This window comes from Anas platyrhynchos, chromosome 21 (genome assembly GCF_047663525.1).
Source record: "Anas platyrhynchos isolate ZD024472 breed Pekin duck chromosome 21, IASCAAS_PekinDuck_T2T, whole genome shotgun sequence".
Lineage (NCBI taxonomy): Eukaryota > Metazoa > Chordata > Aves > Anseriformes > Anatidae > Anas > Anas platyrhynchos.
The window spans coordinates 10,854,021-10,877,929 of record NC_092607.1 but is presented as its reverse complement, the minus strand read 5'-3'; the positions used below and the strand labels follow the sequence as shown (position 1 = coordinate 10,877,929).

General features: G+C 46.2%; 1 protein-coding gene and 1 long non-coding RNA gene across 6 annotated transcripts; both read left to right on the top strand.

Annotated features, from left to right (window-relative positions):
• The first annotated feature begins 1,304 nt into the window (after window positions 1-1,304).
• Window positions 1,305-16,419, top strand: SALL4 (spalt like transcription factor 4). 5 transcript variants are annotated; one of them, XM_038166392.2, is made up of 5 exons: window positions 1,305-1,889; window positions 9,831-12,362; window positions 12,992-13,299; window positions 14,265-14,363; window positions 15,853-16,419. In XM_038166392.2, the coding sequence occupies exons 1-5, from the start codon at window positions 1,820-1,822 to the stop codon at window positions 15,856-15,858; spliced, it is 3,015 nt and encodes a 1,004-aa protein (XP_038022320.1). In that variant the 5' UTR covers window positions 1,305-1,819; the 3' UTR covers window positions 15,859-16,419. The 5 variants fall into 5 exon arrangements, with proteins under 5 accessions (XP_038022320.1, XP_005010492.3, XP_027328742.2 ...); XM_005010435.6 differs by having other exon boundaries at window positions 1,308-1,889; window positions 14,265-16,419; XM_027472941.3 differs by lacking the exon at window positions 1,305-1,889 and adding an exon at window positions 2,349-2,556 and having other exon boundaries at window positions 14,265-16,419.
• A 2,118-nt stretch (window positions 16,420-18,537) lies between these two features.
• On the top strand, window positions 18,538-23,479 carry LOC106018911 (uncharacterized). The gene is made up of 3 exons (XR_001193335.5): window positions 18,538-20,114; window positions 21,811-22,229; window positions 23,091-23,479. It is a non-coding gene; the product is annotated as an uncharacterized lncRNA (long non-coding RNA).
• The last annotated feature ends 430 nt before the right edge of the window (window positions 23,480-23,909 follow it).

Below are 23,909 nucleotides of genomic sequence, written 5' to 3'. Positions count from 1 at the left end.
CTTCTGCTCTGCAAGAATTTTTCTAAGATTTGTATTATCCTTAGCTAAATAGAACCCCTTAAGACACACTATAAAAACAAAACAAAACCCCAAGAGGATATATAACTAATGAGATCATGATGCACTGTTTACCTTGCTCTACAACGCTAATATCTTTTCATGGCTGTCATGTACAAACTACAGCTCCCCCCTCCTGAAGCATCACCAAAAAAAGTCAAACCTGAACTATACCACAGGCACTTGGCATGTTTGTGTTCACAGGCACAAACTTTATGATATAATAAATGTACAAAATGCAGGTTTTTTAAAGTTACAAATGCTGATGAATTAACCAGTAAAATGAGACTGTAGTATTGTGCAATCGTGTCTGTGGCAATTGCATGGCCTTGTTATGTACTATTGTTTCCTCCCAACCTTTGTGCTGTCTACCCAAATTCAGGTTTTCCACCCTAAATCACCCTCCTGACACACACAAAAAATAATCTATAGGTCCATTCGTGGATGTTTGCCCTCATAACAGCTCTACAGCTGCAGAAATGCCATCCTCATTTTACAAGAGGGAAACTGAGGCACAGATCCTAGCAAAATGTAAGCGCACCGGCAAGTGCAGGTCGAGTCCGACTTTGAATCTAAATCTGAATTCACCACAAAATCACCTCTCAGCCAAACCAATCTCACCAAAAAATCCCTGTAGAGGATTCAATAGGAAAACAAAAGAAATCAAGTCTTCCCCCCTCCCGGTTTTGCAATCCCCATCTCCAAATGCTTAAGGAGCCTCACACTTTTGCTTGTGCAATGTCCAGCTGGCTTCAGTGGGAATCGGAGGGGTGGAGGTGACTGCTCTGTAACTCTCTGGGGCTTTGCAGCAAAGTAAATCTGAGGCTCAGCAAAGCGGGGTGCAGCAAGCCGAGGGAACCACAGGGACTGTGCCCCCAGCATGCCACCAAACGCCAGGGGCCACCCAGATGGCTCTCGTGGGGAGCATTTAATCGGGCGTTTTTACGTGGAATCAGACAAGTTGGAAATGACCCACCGTGTGCTGACCCAACCAATCTGGCTCCCGTCGTCACTTTCAAAACACAATTTTTTCACTTGCATCAAGTTTTTTTCGCGTGAACCTTTTCCATGACTAACGTTTTTTATTTGCTTTTCAAAATACTATCGGCTCACTTTTGTCGGCTTCCCAGAAAGTGAGACTTAAGGGCAGATTTTGCACAAACGCCGGCTGCAGCCGCCTGTAAAGCCCCTAACTTGCCACGTCGGGAGCCCGGCTTAGCCCCCCCCCCGGACAATCGGGGCTCTTTTCCTTTCCCACCTTATCTCCCGCTTTGGGATTAGCATTGTCCCGGGTTTCTGCCCGCTTTAGGGAGAAACCCCAAATCTCCCAAAGCACACTATAAAAAGTGCAGGTGAGATAACAAAGGTATTGTCCCTCGGCAGCCCGCCGGCTCGCTTGTTTACTCGGGGGGGCCGGATCCTGCCCCTTCCCCGCAGCTCGGGGGGGGCTGCCCCGGCCCCCGGCAGGGCGCACGCCTTTGTCAGCCGGGCCGGGCCGAGCCGAGCCGAGCCGTGCCGGGACTACATCGCCCAGCGTGCCCCGCTGCGCCCTGATCAATGGACCTTATTTGAATAATCTGTGAGCCCTTGGACTCAGGCCAATCAGCTGTCAGGGACCCATGATAAATCGCAATGCATTATTGATAATCATAATTACTCTGACATGCGCATTCCGCCCAATGGGGGTAATTTCCCAACTCTAGGAATTTGTTGTGAAGAGGAAAAATAATTGCTACTATTTTGCTCCCGATGCTGGTGCACCATGTCGCGACGGAAGCAGGCGAAGCCCCAGCACATCAACTCCGAGGAGCAGCCCCCAGATGCTGCAAGTGGTAAGGCGCGCAGCCCCGGCGCCCCCCAGCCCTGCTGATGCGCGGAGGAGGCAGAGGGGCTCTTGCTGGGGGGGGGGGGAATTTTTCAACCCTCGTGTTTCACCCCCACCCTGGGTCCCACAGGCTCCTCGCTGTTTTTTTGGGGCGCTTACATCCCTGGAGTTGTTCCGCGGGCTGGGGGGGCTCGGTGTTTCCCTGGGGGGGGGGCTCGGCTTGGGACTGCCCTGCAGCGCTGCCCGAGGGGGTCCCCCAATGTCCCCCCCCTCCCCAACCCCCCTCACGGGGGCACCCTGGTCCCGCGGAACTCGCGCGGGTCCCCGCGTGGGGTGCGCGCTCGGGGCGCAGCCCCACGGGAGGCGAACCCCAAATTGCCTGGGGCGGAAAGGATTTTTTTTTTTTTTTGGGGGGGGGAGAGTAAGGGGGGAAAGAGGAAGGAATTGCGAACCGTCTTCTCAGGGGTAGGAAATGACTCGAGGTAGGTTTCCCCGATTTCTCTATTTAAGACTTTCTCGGTAGTTCTATGAAGATTTTTTTTGTGGGGTTTTTCGAGAAAAAAAAAAAAAAAAAAAGCGTTCGGACTATTTTTGTTGGAGATCACAATCGCCCTGGACCTTTTGTAGCTTGACCTCCAGCCATCTTTGATTTCCGACTTCCTAAAATAACTCCGGTGAGCTAATGTGGGGTGTGCGTGAGCGCTTTGTATTTGGGTGGCGGGGGGGATTTGTGCTCCCGCAAATCACGGTGCCTCCTTTTCGGGGAGCTCGCAGCACTCTCCCTTGCGAAGGGAAGAGGAAAAGTCTCGATTTGAACTCAAAATTATTCCGGAGCGCTGGGTGGGCGTGCAGGGGAAGGGGTGGAGGGGGGGCAGTTGTTTGCCCCTGTTCCCCATGGGAGCGGGGAAGGGTCGGGGCGGTCGTGCCCCGCAGCATCGTCCCGGCACCCTGGGCTCGGGCAGGGGCTCTCACCCTTCTGTTAACACCCTTGTGGCCGGGGCTGGGGGGCAAGTTTCAGGGGCACTTCCCCGCGGGGGGAGGTTTCGCGGTCCCCGGAGGCGCTGCGACCCCCGGGGAGCGCGTGGGGGCGCGTCGCGGGTGGGGAAGGGGAGGCTGAGGCTGGGTCTTAGCAGCCCGAGTACTTCTGTAGGTGCCCCCCCGAACTTTCTGGGGGGGGTTCTGCCTTTTTAAAGGGCTGGTTTCGTGTGGGGTTTTTCCGTGCCTGGAGTTGATCGATACCAGCGCACGTTACAGGAGCTGCTGATTCCCAAACCGCAGGAGGTTCGGGCTCTTAATTTTTTTTTTTTTTTCCTCCTCCCCCCTCTCTTCTTTGATTCGAAATGTGCGATTGTTGGGTCCGGTTAATGGTGACTTAAGAATCGGCAAGCTGGCCAGAAGGCAATAAATCCCATGTTTAATGCATGACTGTTTTCCTTTGTGCATATGGTTAGGTTGGGGGATGGAGGTGATGTTTCCACATGTAAATCTCTGCCCACTGCTGGAAAGGCACCTCCGGGGCTGCGCTGAAACAAAAGGGTTAATAACTCCTGATGCGGCCCGCTTGGGGCGGGGGGGCGTGCGGGGAGGGGAGGGAGGGTCGCTCGGCACCGCTCCTCTGGGCAGCGGGCAGCTGCTGTGCGCTTGGTGGGGGGGCTTTTTTATTTATTTTTTCTCTTTTTAACAACAAAACCCTGGATGAAAATTACCCCCCCGTTCTCCAGGAGCCGGAGCAGCGATTGCATGGGCCGGGGGGTGGAGGTAGGGGCTCCTTTTTGGGGTCGAGGCGCTCGCCGCAAGGGGAGCGGCGCTACCGGGGGCCCCCCGGTGCCACCCCCGGTGTCGGTGGCCGCTCTCGGAGAGCCACCTCGCGGCTGCGACACCCGCGGCTCTTATCGCCCGCAAATCTCCCTGCCCGGCCCCGTCCTCCCCGCTCCAGGTGTGTCCGTAAATACCAAGTGATGAAGCTGCATAACAAAGTCGAAATAGCCCAGGGATTTGTCTGGGACATTATCGGGTATATACACAATCGTAATAATAAAATCAAGCCCTTATCTCCTTCGCAAGTGCTCTTTTTTTTTTTTTTTTTTTTTTTTGTGCAAAGCGATTTGGGACCCACCTCTGCGAACAATGCGGCACGTTGAGAAACGGTTCTGCTAACCTGAGGATCAATTAACAGGTCAAAAAAATCAGCAGGTGGTCACCGGAGAATAATACTACACAGCGAAAATTAGCATTTTCACAAAGGGCTTGAAAATGCCCATTGTGTTGGATTGCTGCCATTAAAAAAAAAATAATCGGGTTCGTTCTTAAAAATACAGTATGAACCGGCAACTTTTTTTCCGGACAAAAAAAAATTTGGAGATTCTCCCTTAATTCCAATCTCAGGTCGAGCCGTGTTGATGCCGCGAGGGAGGTGTTGAGCGAGGAGGAGAGCGAAGTTGCTCGGTAGTGCTGCTCTGATTTTTATTAATTATTATTATTATTATTTCTCGGAACTCGCCCGTTGGCCGGGCTGGGAGCGGGATAAGCATGAGTCGGGCCGGGACAGGGGGGACCCGGGAGCGGTGTGAAGGGTGAGGGTGCCCGGGGGTGGGCGATGCCCGCTTGTTTTTCCTTTTACGTAAGTGAAACATTAGAGTGGTTGTAGTGCCGGAGCCCGGCTGGGCTCGGCGGCATGTGACGTTTTGACAGAGCTGCTGCTCTAACCTTTGCCTCCTCCCGCTTGCCGTGGGTGGTAAGTTGATGTCAGGCTCACAATTAGGACTCTCATGCAATTGACCTTGGCAGCGGGGTTTGCGCCGTTTAGCCGGGTCTTAAACACTGTACTAGTGTTAAGTGTGCTCCGGGGCCGCCCTGCTTCCAGCTGCGGCCGCGCTGCTGGGAGGACCGAGAGCCGCGGAGGCTCCGCCGCCGAGCAGGTAGGGCCGAGGGCGGCCTCTACCGCTGCCTCCGGGGGGGAGGCTGCTGGGCTACCCGCAGCTTCTGGAGGAGCCCCCCCACCTTTTCCTTCAAAGCCCCAAGAAGGGGGGTGATGCTCGGGGATGCGGAGCGCAGGTGGGTGCGCGGCGGCGGAGGCTGAGCCCCGGGGAGGCTGAGCCGGGGGTCCCGGGGGGAGGCTGCGGGACGGGACGGGACGGGAGTGCCCCCCGCCGGCCGGCCCCGCCGCTGGGGCCGGGGTTGTGCCCCGGCAGGTAACCCGTGGACATTTTCCAAGGGGGTTGTCCAGGAATTTGGGGGTTTAAAGCTCTTAGAAACGGCCTCGGAAGGTGGAGCGGGGCTGGGGGCTTGCACTGGAGGCTGTGCCCGGGGCTGGGGGCAGTGCTGCTCGCCTGGAGCTTTCCTCGGGGTTTTAGGGCCGCTCGCTCACGTGGGGCTGTGCACCATTACTCTGTCCTCTGCCGGGTGTTCCTCTTGGGTAGGTGGGTGAGCAGAGCTCAGATGGGTGACTCGGGAGGTAGGTGATGAAATGCCTGGCCAAAACCTGAAAACATGGGAAGCCCTAATGGTTAGGGGCAGCACTGCTTGTTCTTGGGTGCAAAAGTGCTGCTGATAAATTCAGGATAGAAAGCATCGAGGCCTTTGAAATAATTCTGTAAGTCATCAGCCACGTATTTGCTAACTCAAACAAGTGTTTATTGCTTAAAACTTGAAGTGGAGTAGGGGAAGAAGGGAAATTTTGGACAGTTTAATGTTTTTGAAATGCCCCAGCTTTTCAGCTGGGAACAGGGCAGGGAGGAAATGTGGGAAGCACCATGCCTGAGGGGAGCTGATTTTAGAGCTGGGGCTGCAGTGGATGCTTACTGATCCTGCGTGAAATACTCATCGGGAAGTACGTGGTTACTGTAAAGCATTAGAAATTGATCAACCCTAGCCTGTGGGGGGAAAAAAGTAAACTCACCAGAGGTATTAAGCTATTAAAAAAGGGGGAAAAGAAAGCGGGGGAAAAAAAAAAAAGGGGTTTTCCACCTCATTCAGGTGAAATAATCTTCTCACAGTAGAAAAAAAATAGGCCACTAATTGCTCAGATGAGTGGTAGACCAGCAGCACCCTTTTGAAATCAAATCAAACCAGATAAGGCTTACTTCACTCTTTTACTCATTCCCTCAAAAAAAATAAATTAATTTGAGCTGTGTGGATTTTATCAGCCCTCCTTGTCGATGACCGCCTTGTCCTACACAATAGTGGATTTTTTCCATCCATTTGCCAGTGATTCAATCTAACCCCCCTGCTGGGTTTACTGCATTCTTCTAACTTATTGGATAACTAGATGCTGAGAGATAACATTCCTGAAATTCGGGGGTGGGGAGATAAAAAAAAAAAAAAAAAAATAGAAGTCCTATCCCTGGGAAGCCTTTGGAGAGGGTTAACTTGAGTGCACGAGCAATTGTTCTGGCAGGGCTCTCGCTCCTCCACCAGTGCTCTTACAGTATTTGGGCTGAGCTGGCAGCAGATGCACGGGGAGGCTTCTGGGCAGGGAGGGAGCCTGAGATTAAGCCCACTACACCCGTGTGTGATAGCTGGGGTGAGTGGGGTGCGCTGCTGGCTGCCTAGCACTCCTGCAGGGCTGGGTGGACTGGAACAGGCTCCCCAGGGCAGTGGTCACAGCACCGAGCCTGCTGGAGTTCAGGAAGCACTGGGACAACGCTCTCAGACACATAGCCTCATTTTTTTTGTTGGGGGGGGGGGGGGGGGGGGAAGGTGGTCCCCAAAGGACTTGATGATCCTTGTGGGTCCCTTCCAACTTGGATATTCTATGATAAATTGAGATGAAGAGTTTATAGAGATGGGTTTTGTAAAGAAACAGTCGATTGCTGCTTTGTTATTACAGCTACGGCACAATAAGCAAGCACCTTGTTTCTACTACATCTTTTAAAAACAAAATGTTTAAGATAGGGGAAGCATTATGCTCAATTTTGCTGAGGTGGAAGGGAAAATAAGGCATAATGCTTCCCTGCTTGTCATGCAGCAAGTCACTACAAGCTGGGAATTGAATTTGTTTGGAGTCCTCCCTTAGTGCCTCACTGTCAAACAGGGGAACTGGAAACTAAAATGTGGCAGTGACGGCGCTGGTGGCTGCAGGCGGGCTGCTTTCCCAACATGCGTACCTGCAGCTTACTGCAGATGCCCTCTGAGGTGGCAGCTTGTTTATAAAACCAAAAAAGTCACTTTTGGAGCTCCTCAGTGTAAGAAAAATGGGGAAGGTGGACTGTTGTGTGGAGGGGGAGGAAAGGGCTTTGAATTTAGTATGGTCTTATCAGTGGAAAAATAAGGTACTCCCAATGGAAAGGGGATAAATAACGATCATGTGTTTTGAAGCAGTTAAAGTTTGAGGACTTGTCTAGACATAGTTATCCTGGAATATCTCCTTGGGGTGGGCTACAGTCTTTCATGCAGCCGTTTCTGTTCCACTTGAAGCATTTTGCATTGCTACCACGGAGGTGCAAACTGCAGTGTGAAATGCGTGTGTTTGCAGATGAGAGAGACTGGAAGAAAGCTTTGTGTTTTCTAAAGTAAAGCCTAACATTACTGTGCAACCCAGGGAAAGTTAAAACCTTAAATGCTAAAGGATTTGGAAAAGACATTTTGGTGTTTTAGGCTGTGGTCTGTAAAGTACCTATTGTATGGGAATAGTTATGAAAATAGTCAAGTGAAGACCTGGAGTCGGTGTGCAGCATACTTACGAAAACTTCTTGTATTTTTTTCACTGTTTAGTACTTTCTTTCCCATTTTATCTGCTCACACTTATGCGAAGATTAGAGTTTAAAAATGTTCAGTCTTGACCTCAGTCGACCCTATTTATTGACTAAGTTCTGCATCATGTACTTCTTGTACTTAAATAATCGGCAGAGTAGATTTTGTCCATAGTTAAATTAACTTCTGAGGCATCAATTTAATATTTGGAGTGGGAAATGTATGCAAAAAACACGCTTTTCTTCTCAATACCTTCATTTATGAGGGTTGTTTGGGCTGAAGGAGGGAGGGGGAAAAAAGTGTTTCAGTCTCCCTGTAGGACTGTTTGGATGTGAGTGATCCGAATGGTTATGATCATAGATGTACCAAGAACATTTCTTCTCATCATTCGAAGGCAGTTTTGACTTGCAACCTTGAAATTTGTGGTTAACAGAGTTACATACGTACGGATTTGGATGTACTGCTCTGCAGACTGTAGCATAAGGGGGCCTCTATTTGTGTTTTGTAGTTGATCTATTTTTTAAAAGAAAACTTTAACGTGTACTTTCCACCAGTCAACACATCAAGCAGTTGAAGTTTTGATTAGTTGGCTGTATCTATCCATCTTTATAAAATATGTAATATTCTCGTTACCCTTACAAATGTCAAAGTTTACAATATCCTCCCCCACAGAGCTTTTACACTTCCCTGAAACAGTAAGTGAACGTGCTCAGGTTGTTGCTTGGACATGCTCGCCCTCCACCCTGCCATGTACAGGATATACACATGTATCAGATGTGCGGTTCAGTTACACCTTTAAAATGAAAGCCGCAAATAGCTCCTCTGCTTGCAGTCTTTGGTTCCATTTTTGAGACAGTGTGGGGTAGCAGTGTGGAATCAGAGCTAAGCCCTGGGGTGAACTACTGGAGGTGCAGGCCCCAAATACGAGGCCCTGTGGTACGAATTTTCTGTTGACTGAGGCCTGCAGAGTGCCCCTGACTGTGTGTGCGTGTGGGAGGCAAGCAGGGGCAGTGAGGCACTTGGTTACTGCACCCTTGACACCCATTAAAATGGGACCAATTACTGTGAGTTACAGGACGTTTCACCTGGTGTGGGCTGTGAATTATCCAAGGTCTTCGGTGCTTCCCCCCTCAGCTCTACAAGCCTCAGGCTTTACCTCCTGCATGCTCCCAAACACCCACCCGCCTCGAGCTCAGTGTGAGTTTGTTTGAAAGATGGCTAGATTGAGCAAAAACATCCTGTTTTGGTTTAGAATTTCTCTTAACCTCTCTTCCCATTCTGGTATTTTCCTGAATCATGTTTTCTGCATGTCCGTGTGCAAGTTGTGCTCAGTCGGTGGGGCACTGGCAGAGGGAGGGCAGGAGTGGACTTGCAGGCTGGCTTTGCTCTCCTTCCCCCTCCCTAAAAGGGGGGGGGGGGGGGTAAGTTAAAAACACAACTAAATCCAGCATCCGTACCATGTCCGGAACTGCTTCGTGAGTGTTGCAAGCAGGCCTACTAGTTTGCTTGCTAGTAATTGTCAGTATCAACATAAGCTTATTCTTGGATGTGGGGTTCTTGTAAGTTAATCATCTTTTCTTTACTTCTGTGACTTTATAGAGGATTTTTTTTTTCCACGTGAGTTGGCTTTTGAAGTGTTTCAAAGCTTAATATTGGGCTCAAATTTTGTTTCTGTCAGCCCTCTTTGGTAGCAATTACCTCTGTAACGGAGGAGTGAATGTCATTCAATGTATCAGTGTATCATCAAGAACTACTCTGAAGTTCTTTTTTTTAACAACCATGAGTTTCTGAGACCGTTAACTATGAATTCTGAGGTTATGTTCAAAAAAAAAAAAAGAAAACCAAACACATGAACTAAGCTTATGAGAATCAGTTTTTTCCTGTGTAATGATACCTTCTGTCTTGCTTAGGTCATATTCCATTTAGCTGTATTGCAGGGACTAGCTGACTTGTTCCACTGTTCCATTTCTACCTGTAAAGGTAGAAAAAGGGATTTAAGGGATATAAAAAGGATTTGCAACAAACTTATTTCCATCAAGCCTTGTGAGACTTCTTTATTGTTTTTATGGGAAACAGAACTGCGGTGTAGATTTCCTTGGGGGCTGCCAATGAACTAGTAGCAAAACAGCATAGGACTTCAGGTCAATCTGCAAAATTGATTTTTGACACTAGAAAAGTGTCGTGTATCTTAACTTGAAATTCTGGTGAAGTCAGTGTAAACTGAGCTATTAACGATGTGACTTTCTTTTATTTTAAGGGAGTCCACAAGACGTCCCAGGTGACGGAGATGGTGAAATGAGTTCCAAAAGGTGCCGAACAGAGGAAACTAAAATCTGTGAGAAATGCTGTGCAGAATTCTTTGATCTCTCTGAATTCCTTGAGCATAAGAAAAATTGCACTAAAAATCCACCTGTCCTAATCATGAATGATAGTGAGGGAGCAGTACCTCCTGAAAGCTTCTCTGAAGCTTCTGTAGGGAGCTTCCCAAGTGACCGAATGGATAGCAGGACACGCAAGGACACTCAGGCAAAGGGCTGCACTGGCTCTACGGAAAAGAGAGAAGGAAAAATGGATGCTGAATCGGTAGGAGGAATGTACCTTAAAATAGAACCCCCTGCTGCGCCTGCGACTCCTGGGCTAAGCTATCTACCAAAATCCAAAGTACCAAACACTAATGTGACTTTGCAGACGATACGTGGCACTAAAGTGGCTGTGAACCAGCGTACCTCCGATGCCATCTCTTCTTCAGCAGCCAGTTTTAATGCTATTCCGATGATCCTGGAGCAGCTTGTGTGTTTGCAGCAGCAGCAGCTCCAGCAAATCCAGCTGACGGAGCAAATTCGCATTCAGATTGCCATGATGGCTCCCCATGCCCTGCATCCTTCTATAGCTGCTGCTGCTGATCCGCTGAAAGCTCTGGGTGCTCACATGTCTCAGCAGCTGTCGGCTGCTGTTGCTTTAATCGGACAAAAAGCTGGAAGCCAGAGCCTATCACTGGAATCCTTGAAGCAAGGAAAACTACCTCATTCTAACACTGGCGTTGCGGCTGCTGGTTCGCTAGCTGCCGGGCTTTCCTCCTCCTTCCCCTTGAAGCCGGAGGCAAGCAGAAGCTTCCCTGGCTCTATTTCTCGGTTCCCGAATCCTTTGCTACCTCAGTCCTCCCACTCCGTCATCTTCCAAAATCCGCTTTCGGCTGTTTCTTCTGTAATAGATTCCTCAAAGAGGGTGAAGGGGAAACCTCCCAATATTTGCGTGTCCGAAAGCAAATCGAATGCAGAAGAGCCGTTCTTCAAACACAAGTGTAAATTCTGCGGCAAGGTCTTTGGCAATGACAGTGCCCTGCAGATTCACCTCCGTTCCCACACCGGTGAGAGACCCTACAAGTGTAACATTTGTGGCAACCGCTTTACAACCAAAGGAAACCTTAAAGTGCATTTTCAGCGTCACAAAGACAAATATCCCCACATAAAGATGAATCCGTACCCAGTTCCTGAGCACCTGGACAATGTTCCCACTAGCAGCGGAATCCCTTATGGGATGTCTGTGCCACTGGATGAGTCCAACCTAATTGTGGATAGCAAACCTCTCCTAACAACCCTGCCTACCTCTGCGGCCACCAGCACACCTCAGAATGTGTCCAACCTAGCAGGCATCAAGGAGTCCCTGCCCAGTACGTTCTCTGGTGACCTGCAGTCAAGGCCTTCTCCAGAAAGTGAAGGTGGCTCTTCCTCATCAGGGGCAGTCGGTCACGAATCAGGAACAGAGCAGAGCTTGAGTTCACCACAAGCTGCCTGCAGCACGAGCATCTTCAATGCTGGTGGGTCCAACGAGCAAGGCTCTGAAACATCAAAGCTTCAGCAGCTGGTTGAAAACATTGACAAATCCACTGCTGACCCCAATGAGTGTCTGATCTGTCACAGAGTGCTAAGCTGTCAGAGCTCCCTCAAAATGCATTATCGTACTCACACTGGAGAGAGGCCGTTCAAGTGTAAGATCTGTGGTCGTGCCTTCTCCACTAAAGGGAACCTTAAAACTCACTATGGTGTCCACCGAGCCAATACTCCTCTGAAGATGCAACATTCATGTCCTATTTGCCAGAAGAAGTTTACAAACGCAGTTGTGCTGCAGCAGCACATCCGCATGCATATGGGGGGACAGATACCTAATACACCCATACCCGAAAACACCTCTGACAACACTGATGTGGATCCTGCTGCAGCTGAGAAGAACGGAGACATCAGCCGCCCAGATGAGAACGTGGAGAACATAGAGATGGAAGAGGACCTGGAGTCTCAGGATGGCCCTAGGAGTTCCTCAAAACCTCCTACTCCATATGATGCACAATCAGAATCTCCAGCCACGGCATCTGGCTTCTCTGGTATTGCAGCACTGGAGAATCAAATGAAGATTGTCAGCTCTGCTTTGAACTTGCAACGGCAAAGCAGCGTGAAGTCCAGCGACAATGGTTCCGCAGAAAGTGATGGCATGACAAATGATTCATCTTCTGTGGCAGGAGATCCAGATTACCAGAACGGCAGGAGTCCTGCTGCCTCTGAGTCTGCATCCATCCAGGCTTTGTCCCCAGCCAACAGCCAAGCCGAGAGTGTGAGGTCGAAGTCACCTAGCTTCAACAGTCAGGAAGACGCAGGCACAGGAAATAAATCAGAGGGTCCTGAGAATGCTTCAGGAGAAATGGAAGGAGTTGTTGCTTTGGATTTAACTTACGGCAATATTGGTCGGAAGGTCATTAAAGAAGAACCTGGCTTACACTTTGCAAATGGAGAATATGGTGAGTAATTTGAGATGCTGGCAATAACTTGGGGTGGGGGAACAGTACTGGAGGAAATCCTTCTCTAAAAGGATCAACAGGAGTCAAAACCACCTTGGTTTTCCTCTTCCTTCTTTGTTAGCAAAGGAGTGCATGCCCTGGGGAATTTTTGTGACTCAGACTCAAAATTAAAAGACTTAAGTGCTGTCCTCTCCTGCAAGGGGGAGTACAGAGGCCCTAAAAGTAGACAGGGGCTATGCACTTAATGCCTTTCATGGATTTGCCTGATAGCTCCCTGTAGCTCTCGAAAGATACACGTTGGTGTTTCCTGTAAAAGCTTTTAACAAAAGAGTGGCATGTTGCTGGAATGTTTTGAGGGGGTTTTGAGCTCTTTAGCACTGAAGCTGTTGTTGACCTAAATTTGATCAGAAAGTGAGGCTTCCTAACTCTTAAGCTCACTAACAAAACCAGGGATAAGTCAACTTCTTCCTGAGCCTAGTAGCAGCCCTACTGCATGGCTTTACAGGGCTCAGCAAGTGTGCTGCTCAGGTATGTGCAGCTCCAAAGGCAAGGATTTAGGTATCTCAGCCAGATTTAAGCTTGGCCACAGGAGATGGGAGAAGTGTTATCTATCTGTTCTTTCTCTCCAGGCCGAACTAGTATTCCAGCTGCTTTTGTTAGGGCCCCACCAGCCCTCATAAAAATGGAAATGCCGAGCGAGCGTCCCATTAGCACTAGCCATTTCATTGGCCCACCAGCTCTCTCCCCTGGTGTTGCCCCTCTCCTTGTGCCACGACCGAAATTCTGCCGTCCAGCCAAACAGCACATCTGCACTACGTGTGGGAAGAACTTCTCCTCTGCCAGTGCCCTGCAGATTCACGAACGGACCCATACCGGTGAGAAGCCATTTGCCTGCACCATCTGTGGGAGAGCCTTCACAACGAAAGGAAACCTGAAAGTAAGCCATCTCTTGGGTTGGGATTCCCTTTTGTTGGGGAAAGTCTTACAGGAGTGGAAAAGACTATTGATAACATTTGTCCTGCCTTTGGGGACATCTTAGATTTTTCTTTTAGTTCCTCAAATGGTCATCTTTAACTTCTGTCCCCTTCCTGAGTTTGTTCACACAGCTGGCTTGCTAAACTGTCCAGAAGTCTGCTGCTGTCTTTGATTTCTTTTTATGATGGAAGGGGAGGTTTAGCCTGTACTAAGCCAATTACTTGATTTCTGTTTGGATTTGGAGTTGTCAAGACAGTCTTTTTGTAGTTTAAATGCTACAAAATGATGTTTACAGAATACATGTGTTTCACTGCATGGTTTGGAACATCATGCAGGACAAGTTAGAGAAGTACTGCAAGTCCATTTACTCCAAGTTGCAACTCCCTCTCATACAGCGGCTTTTCTGTTCCTGTGAGAAACCTTTTAAAGCAGTTTTCTTGCATAAAAGCTGATGGGGAGGGAGGACTTCCAGCTTTACAGTTTGCGAGCAATTGCTTGCAGGAAGCAGCAGCGGTTTGTGTTGTGGCACTGAAGCTTTTAGTCTAGGTGTAATGCTTCTTCCATATTCCTTGGTGATTTTTTCATCAACTAGTATTTTTTCAGTGCAGTCTGTTCACAGCAAGTGTGGCTCTTCTTGGGTGGTTAGAATGCCAATGTCATTTAAAGTAAGCGTAAGAAACCAGTCCTCCAAATATTTCAGTAGCAAACTCTGAAGAGCCATGGTGATATAAGGCTGATGAATGGCTCTCTTACACATGGAAGGCTGAGGACAAATACAAGAACTAACCAGCCTAAATACTTACCTTTGTGCACACTGAGTATATGTATCTTCTGAGCAGCTTAACTGCAAGCAAAGTAGAACTCGGGTTTTTCATAAAAGAACTGCTATGTTAATGATTCTCTTTACTTATTTCCTCCCTCTGAAAGGTCCATGTAGGAACTCACATGTGGAATAACTCTGCCAGGCGGGGAAGAAGGCTTTCAATTGATAACCCCATGGCTCTGCTGGGGAATGATCCCAAGAAGGTATCTGAAATGTTTCCAAAGGATATAATGCCTCCTTCAGTGAGCATTGACCCCACAGTATGGAATCAGTATGCAGCGGTACTCAGCAATGGCATAGCAATGAAGACTAACGAGATCTCGGTGATCCAGAGCGGTGGCTTACCTACCCTTCCAGTCACCATTGGGGGTGGTTCGGCAATAAATACTGCTACGGTTTCCAAAATAGATGGGACCCAGTCTGGGACTGGTTCTGATACGGAGAAGGCCAGTGGTGCTGCTGCAGACAACGTGCCAAAACATCAGTTCCCTCATTTCATGGAGGAGAACAAAATTGCTGTTAGCTAGAAACTCTAGTGAAGTTGACGTACAAAAAGAACAAAGATATATATACACAAACATATATTTTTAAGAGATTCCACTTCAGCCTCCTATTTTCCTATTGATGTGCAAATGATTTTATGGTTGTCTTTGTAAGAGTTGCCCAGAGTACAATCATGATATTGCTTTGCAAATAGTAAATAATAAAGAATAGGATTTCCTTCTATTTGGAAAGATGCGGGTCTTGCAAAGTAGTTCTTATGTGTGACTTTAATGTGTACAGCCTTACAGAAGTTTCTACAACTTGAAATTCCAAAGGTTAGAATATTTACCTCTTTGTTTAGAGTGGAATACTTGGGGGTTTTGAATAGAGTGGAAACAACCTACTGTTGATGGAAAAGCTTATATTTACTGATGAGAAATGAAAACTATTAATGCGGGTAAATATCCTAGAATGTCTGCCACCCTCTTAGAAGTAGTTTTTCTGTTTGGATTTTTGGCTCTGTGTGGTTTCTGAATGTACTTTTTACTATAATGGCTATAAGAACTACAAAGTCTTTTTTTTTTTTAAATTCCTTTTTTGCCTCAGAAGTTCTATGAAAGGAAGTTGCTGTTTTTCTTTAATCACTGCTTCTAAGGAATTGATTCTCTGTATTGTTGACTGCTGCTTATTTAATACTACTACTAGGACAGTTCTCCAAGTGTAGTGCCAAAACTCCTACTTCCAAAGATGTGCAGTTTTTCCTAGATGTTTTATTTCAATACCAAGAGCCCCAAACAAACATGGGTGGGTATGTATATACTTTTTTTTTCCTCTCTTGAAAGGGAAGACTTGCCTTGGGAAGTCAGGTCTAAAAGCTCTGCAAGGAATCTCAGGTGACTGTTGCAATTAGGCATGGGAACTGGTTTCCTTCGCAAGAGATTTCTTTTTTTTATTTTTATTTTTTAATTTGGGTAATTTAGAAGATCAGTCTGTGTAAACCTGTATTTAAATATGAAGTATTCATGCTTAGGTTAAATGTTTTGTGGGTTTTTTGGATGGCATTCCTACTCTGGTCATTAAGTTTCTTGGTGGTCTGTGAACTTGCATTCTGCCAAAATGGTAATTAATGATCCATGTGTATTGTATGAAGGTTGCTGGGATGGTCATCTGGATTCTAAGTTATCTACCTCATTTTTTTTCCTTTTGTAGATGTAGTGTCTATTTTTCTATTAATGACCACTGTAATGAACTGAGATTCAAGCAGATGCTTCCATGCACTATCTGAAACCAAAACCTGATGTATTAGTGGAAGCACCTGAAGACTTTACTGGACTGACCTTTCACTATTCCTCTAACGTCTGCTGGAACTATGTGTAATGGGATCTAAACCAGACTGGAAACTGAGCATTTGGTATGGAAGGACTGAACAATGGAAAGAAGTCTTTTGACTGCAGGAAATCAAGTCCAGTCTCTGTTGTGGAAGGCCCCAAAAATGCAGATTACCAAAAGTTTGTGTAATGTTGTTGCACCTGATTCTTGCTTATGATCTCTGTATGCCGAGTTGTGCCTTTCCTGCTGGACTTGTAAGTAAGAACATACCAGTACCTGTTTACACTGTAAGATGGATATTGTTACATAGAACATGCAAAAGGCATCCCAATTGTCAAGTTTTCTGCATTGTGAATGTATGACTTTTAAGAACTCTGTAGTTTTGAGTATCTACTGATGCGTTTCTGTTGACATTTTGAGAATAAATTTTGGGATGGCTTTTTCACACTCCTTCTGGTAACGCATTTGTCTCCTGAAGAGCAACGTTAGTATGCAGTACCCTGTTGCAGTCCTGGGTTGTGATTTTTTTTTTTTGTTGTTGTTTTGTTAAAGCCCTAGATCAATTATTTGGGAATACTGGGGTTCAATTTAAAGGTGATTATAAAGGGTAGGTGTGCTGGAAGGTAGAAAACATAAAACATACGAATGATCTACAGCTCCAGAAGACAAAATAGGTGGGGGCAAGAGAAGACAATCTTTCTGCTCAAGGGAAACTAGGTGATTACAGCCTGAACTGCTGCTGTTGAGGAGTGTATAGCAAGAGATCTTTCAGTGGTGATAAGTAAAACCAAACTGTAGTCCACATGCATTCATGCTAGCACGGGTACTGTTGCCAAGCACAGAGCAGTGGTGCTCAGGCTGCCTTTATGAGCTTGTGGCCGGAGCTCATGCTCCAGTTGTGCCTGATTCCTCAAGCACCTTGGGCTGGGCACCACATCCGGGGCTGATTTCCGCCACACTGGGAGCAATGTGGTGTGAAAGAGGAGGCAGTGGGTTTTTGGGACTGGTAGGGCAGGTCTTTGACTGTAACCTAACAAGGAAATCTGATTTCTAGCAGGGGCCAACCAGGGGTAGGGTGAAGAGGAGGGCATCATTTCAGGAGAGGCTGTATTAACAAGGCTGGCCTCTAATAAAGACTTGATACTAAATGCTGTCATGATGTGATGGAAATGTGACAGTAGCAGGAGAAAACAAACAGTTGTGCTAGCAGGAAGACCTGCCATCTGGGGATTTGCACTGTTAGCAGCTTCTGCTGTGTCCTCATTCTTGCAGAACCTGATGTGGGGTTTCTTCTTCAACGTAGTTTCTGAGCCCATCCCATGCCAGCAAGCTGTCATTGCAGCTTTACCTCAAGGGGGGCTCTGACTGCCTTTTTGTTACCCTCTATAAGCGTGTATTTGGGTGTGTGCTGTCTACAATTATGTTGGTGAACAGGTGGGAAGTGGAGGTGAGACGTGAATGAAGTAGGAGTTAAAGTATAAGCTCTGCTCTAGATGAACTAACAGGGTACTTTGAGAAACCAAGGTGAGAGTTTTGTCAAATAGTTCTTCCTAGCCCGTGGTTGCTCAGGGTTTAGGGTGGATGCGGCTGGGACCTGCTGCAGCCAGGCGGATGGCTGTGAGAATGAACAAGGAGGCCTGGCAAGTGCTGCTGTGGGGGCTTACCCTCCAGGCCACGGTGTCGAGCTCTTGCTGTGCCTGCGGCTGGATCTCACAGCTGGGTGATGAAGGTGCTCAGGGCTGGAGCACTTGCACTGGCTTTTAGCACGGGACCTGAAGAAAGGTTGGGACCCATCCAATGACTGTCACCATGCAGAAAGCAGTTCGTGCCACAGGGTACTTGGGGTATTTCTGCTGTATGTAGTGGCAGCAGAGGCTGCGTTTCTGGAGCACACAGGGCTGGGAGTTAACTGCTGTCCTGCCCACAAGAGCTGAACCAACGCTAACCACTCAGCATGCTGGAGCTTACCTACTGGCAGGTGGACATGCTTTACAGCAACACTTCATCTTCACAATTAAAATAGACAGCTGATTCTTTTCTTCACGATGTTGTTGTAAATGAGGGACAAGTTTACTGAAGCTAATAAAGCCACACTGGTGTGAGAGCAGACCGAGCATGGTATGTGTGCTGTCTCTGCTAATCAACCTCTCTTCTTGCCTGAAGGATTCTCCTGTTCTTGTTTGTTAGTGCTTACTTAGCTCATTGCATAGAGGACTTGGCAGAGCTGTTGAAAGCAGCATATTTATTCATTTGAGATAAGGTAAAATTGGCTTATTTAAAAGGTTAAATTTGAACTTGCAGGTTGCATTGATTTAAAAGAAGTAGAGTGCACTAGGTTTGTAATATATGGACTCTGTTCCTCAAGAGGAATGTTTTTCCCTTGACCTATCCCTTTTGTCCAAAAGTTTCCAAAAAGTCAGTGTATGCTTCAAGGTGCAAGACTGTCTTAAAACCACATAAATAAGTGACTCTTCAGGCTGAACTCAGCAACAGCTGATCCAACAGCTGGCAGTGGGGAGGCGGGAGCCTCCTCAGTGCTGATAAGTACAACCTGGAGCAAGACACAAATGGCCAAGGAGCTTTGATCCATCCACAGAGGGAGAGGACCTGGCTGAGGTGTTTGAGCCGCTGGGAGGGTAGAGAAGCTGAAATGAAGGAAAGGGGATGAGTATTGCATTCATTTGTAATGTTTTCCTGTTGAAAGCTGTTGTGCTTATTGCAGAGTTGGTAGTACATTTGGAGTTAGGAAAAACAATGTCCTGTGTTAGCAAAATAACAGTTTAGGTAGGAGGCTTTATTACTGTTTGTGATCCAATTCCTGCCCTAATGCTGAGGCTTTCTTAGTCTCTTGTGTTGGGCTCTGAGGACTCCTGTGCATGCTGCCTGCAGCCTCCCTGCTCGCTGCGAGTGCTCTGCTTTGGTGCTGCGTGGGCGAGCGCTGGACACACGTTTGGTTCCATCTCACATTCATCACTGACCTAGAAAAATGTCTCTCACTGCACACCCAGCAGGACAGGAAACATAACTCGAAGCAGAAAATGGAACCGTCAGTTCCACACTCCTGCATGTTATAATATAATCCATTTTGTTATCATGTTTTCTATTTTCCGAACTTTTAGTTAATTACTATTAAGGGTAGTATTTTTTGGTAGCATTCTGACTTTGTTAATGCCACTGCTACTTGAGAAGGTGTCTGACAGATGCTGATTTATTGGAAACCATACTTTTTAAAGCCTATTGTAACTGGACTATGTGCTGGCTATCGCAGCCAATCCAATGCAGCATCCCTCTGCTTTCACAATTCTTTATTAGCCTCTCTGGCTGTCACATCTTGCAGCCCAAAGCTTAACTTCTTTGATTAAATTACTTTGTGCAGAAAATGTCTCAATTCAGGATGAGAACAGGTGGATTTCACTGCGTGCCTTATTTTCCAATACTTTGTTGAGGCAAAATCCAGACATTATTAAAAGCTTGTATAAAAGCGTCTCTTTAAAGAAAACTGAAAAACAAACCAAGTAAAACTCAGAGCATCTAGCAGTAGTTTATATAATTAAAAGTACCCATTTGAAACCACTGTGTGAGGAGCACTACCATGAGTATTACATATATTGCCTATTACATGTATTGAGCTATTTGTGTTAAGCAAGGATCCTTATACGTAATGAAAATTCCTGCCACCTCATGCATTTTTTTGTCTTTAAGGGGTAGTTGCAGTCCATCCTCATTCAAATAGCCAGAGGAACTTGAAAAGTCACTCTGCTTAGAAAACACCTGTTTTTTTTTCTTCCCCTAATGTAGAATATAAACTTGTGAGGGAAAATCAGGGGTACTGTCTGTGATGTCAATGCAATACCTAGAACTACAAAAGCAAAAGGGACAAATGGGGTGAAATCTGAACACCACAGCCTCAAGCAGGGCGAGGAATACAAATGCACCCTGGCAGTGTTTGTGTCTGAGCAGGGAGTACAGTTGCTGCTTCTGTGCACTTGGAAGCGTGAAAACCATCTTTGCTGAAATTTTGCTGTCAAACTGATGCTTGCTCAGGGACTGCTGGAGGAGGGAAAGTGAGCAAGCTGAAGCCTGCCTGCCTGCCTTCAGGGAGATGTTCCTCGGCTGCTCGCAGATGCCAGGGGCTGGCTTCGGTAGGTAGATACCACAGGGAGCACTGGCGGTGGGTCGGGATGCTTCTGTATTCCCTCCCAGTCTGGCTGAGCTAGACACACTGAACAGCACAAAAAAAAGCCTTTTTGGAAAACTGGTAACTGTTATGTAAAGGCAATTCTATGGTTTTGCTTAGATAGATTTAAGGGCAAATATTATGCAGAGCATAAATAAGATACTGTTTTTATTACAACTGGTCTCAGACATTTGTCTGTACCTCAGTAAGCTCATTTGAGCTTTCAAAATGAAATTAATGTTGTGAGCTGACCAAAAGTCAAAGTACCTGGTTTATGAAACTATGGGAAGCTGAGGGCCAGCTGCACAAAACGTGGTGCGTGGTGAACAGAAAGGAGGTGCAGGAGAAATGCGTGGGGCTGATAACTGCCTGATAAATAACTCGCATTCTTAGTGCAGTAAGGCAGAATCTATCTATCTGGAATCCTTTCATGGATATTATCTTCCCAGATCCTCAATGGCTTTGCAATCCCATGGACTTGATGACAGAGGATGCTTTTTAATCAAGTTAACTGAATTGGGTTAACAGCCCCTTACACTCCTGGAGATCCACTTTGCAAATTTGTTTCAGAAAAAAATGTCCCTACGTGGTCTGTATGTTCAGAATACCAAATGCATATTTTTTTTTTTTTTTGGCCACACTAGTTGTTTCAGGGAAGCCTGTTTGATTTCTTAGGTTCTTAAAGTTAAGCAGACATTCAAATAATTTGCAGGGTTGGGACACCTAAATCTTGGTACATATTCTGAGCTCACAATGTCCAGATTTGGAAAAAAATCCAATTTCCTCATGACCAATTCTTCTGTTCCTCCTATCAATTCTTTCAAACTGACATAATAACCACTTTTGGTAGATATTTTTGTAAAATTTCCAAACATAAAATGTAAAACAAATACTGATTTATTCTCAGTTTAAAGCTTTACTTTTTTTTTTTTTTTTTTTAAAATCACACCCACAGGACGTGTAACAAATAAAAATCAGTGTGATGACAGCTTATACAACAGATAAAGTTAATATTAAGATCTTTTCAAGAGCTAACAAAATGAAATGTGTGTTTATTTTTCTAAAAATCAGCACCTTTTTCTCTCTTTGTTTCTTATATTCAGCAGCCATCCTGCGTGAATGGCAGTTTGACAATATTCTCGTTTTGGAAATTAGGTACTGAGGGGTTTTCCTCTTGATCTGCAACATATAATTGTGCAGGGAAGAAAAAGATCCTATACAAATACTGCACTTCCTCAGCTCAACATGAAAAGTATCTGCTCTGCAGCTTCATTATGAGAATGCCAAATGTTCCCTCGATAACAGAGCCTATGGCAGTATGAGCTTTATTGTAGTTTCCCTTAGCAAGTGTTGATGGATTTATGGAGGCCTTCATTAAATATAGGCTTAAAGGATATCCGCTATCGCCCACTTGTCAAAAGAAAAAATAATATCAAAGCCATCCGTGCAGATCAGAGATGCAGGTGTTAACAGTGCATTATAATCTGGTAGTGTTTAACTTGCCAATTAATTGCAGTAGTCTTGTCTGAGTTCAGACGCTTGACAGATAAATTTAAAAGATGAATGCATCTCTTGTAGGCTTAGGGCACATGTACACGGATACCATATTGCTAATGATTCTTGCTTTGGCATCCCTGTTCATGTTTGCATTTCTCTTACAGAAACGCTTCTTCCTGGCAATGACGGTGTGCGTGTGCAGCCGGTGCCCCCCAGGAGCAGGCAGTTTCTGCATGTTTGCTCTTATTTTGAGTGAAGGCAATAGCCCGCATCTGTCCCAGTGCTGCCTCGCAAGGGTGACGTTTCACCTCACCAGAGCTGCCTGTTTCCTTCTCATCTGTGAGTCAGTAGCATGGGGAAAGCACGCAGCGTCCGCCTGCCTGCTGCACAGCTTCTGCACGCCGGCGAGTTTGCAAGTCCCTGGCAACCCAGTCCCTGCTCCTGCACACCTGCCTGCCTTGCAAATGCTGCCACTGCATGCACAGCTCCGTAACGAAGCTGAAAATACCATCTGCACTCGGTTATGTTTTCAGACTCGGAAGGTGCATCCTGGTATTTGTAAAACACGCAGTTGTGAAATCAGGTAATAATAGGTACAAAGCTTAGTGTCACAATTTGAGTTGCCTGTGGAATCATTGGCATTTTGTGCAACCAGTTACGCGTGAGCCATCTCTTTAGATGTCAGAATTACCTTTAATTGGATACTTGGGTGGGGGTGTGGGCAGGGAAGCAATAAACAAAACAAGCAAAAGCTACTGTAGTCCCAAATCTCTAATGCTCTTCCAGCGTATAAAAGGTCAAGTAGAATATTATTATTGTGACCTTCTACAGGGTTCATCAGGTGAAAACACAGGAGTCCTATGCATAAAAGACTCCATCATTTATTTAGTAATGCAACCAAAATTGAATAAACCTATGGCATCTTGTGCTAAAGAGGTAGTGAGTACAATTTGCAAATGTACCCTCAAAGCTAACATCCACGGTTTGAGTAGGGAACTGGCACAAGGGCTTGCTCTTTGGAGGAATTTAGGCACCACCCTGTAATAGCTTATTATTCACATGTTCTTTAGTCAGTGGAGGGTAGAGACCTGGTTCCATATGAGGACTGATGAAATACTCAGGGAAGGCATCACTTGCAGGTGAGCAGCTGGAGGCAGAGCTGTGAGGAAGAGGAGGTGGCAGTGCTGCATAATGGGGTGGGGGAGAAGGGCCAAGGGATGGGGTGTGAAGGCTCTCTTCCAAGAACGGAGAACCACTATAGTAAGTATGGTTCTTGATTTTTCTTGATGTACAGGTGGTTCAAAGCATTTGGCATCTAAATTATTTGTATAAAATAATTTTTAATACAAATTATGTTGATTTTTCAGTGCTGGTTTGCATTTGCGGTTAGGAAAGGGGACTGAAATTATCAGATTATTTTAACTTTATTCCTTTTATGGTCTAGGCATCCCTGGGCAGTCAGTCATGTACGCAGGCTGTTCTTTGCAAGACTGAACTTTCACTTGTCTTCACAAACTTGAATGGCAGACCACAAGAGACTCATGACTATTCAGGGCATAAAATATAATCCCACTTGCAAAACAAGTGTGCTTGCACTGCCTGCTCTGGGAAAAGATGCTAAATCATTCTAATCAACCACCTGGCAGATTTGTACAGCCCTTTGCATTACAAATGGGGGCTCAACCTTGGACTTTCTGATTTCTGCTTTTGAAACAGGGTATGTAATGTGCAGTGACAAAAACGCTGGATAAATTCTGCCTACAGGACAGACCCAGAGGAGATCAAGTGCTCCAGATTTTCTCTATGAAAAGAATACAGGGGAAAAAAATAAAACACTGTTTGCTGTGGTCTTCATTTAATTATCTGGGTAAAAAGGAAAACAAATAATAGATAATGATTTAAAATATGAAAAACAAGTTAGCTTATTTTAGTTAGCAGTTGTCAAATTCTCTGCTTGCAAAAATAGAGCATCAACAGAACAAGCCAGTGGCGTCAGAGAAACCAAAACAGGCTTTATTTCACTTGATTTAACAAGCCTTGAGAAGTTAGACTGGAGGCTTTCCTTTGGGCATTCCTTCTCAACAGGCAAATGAAAGGTTTGGGAATCAGGGGAGCACATACCTGCCATGAATGGTGAGATCTGATGCAAAAGCTTTACAGCAAGGCTAATGCTACAGAAGAAATATATCAAGAAGTGGGTTTAGTCCGCTGTGCTACAGGCTAGTCTAGATTGTTCACTGTGATTTTCTAACTAAAATCAAAC

Coding starts and splice junctions, on each gene's coding strand:
- SALL4 (XM_005010435.6), top strand. CDS start 1,820: ATGTCGCGACGGAAGCAGGCGAAGCCCCAGCACATCAACTCCGAGGAG. Junction 1,890..9,830: donor GCCCCCAGATGCTGCAAGTG/GTAAGGCGCGCA, acceptor TTTTATTTTAAG/GGAGTCCACAAGACGTCCCA. Junction 13,300..14,264: donor CAACGAAAGGAAACCTGAAA/GTAAGCCATCTC, acceptor TCCCTCTGAAAG/GTCCATGTAGGAACTCACAT.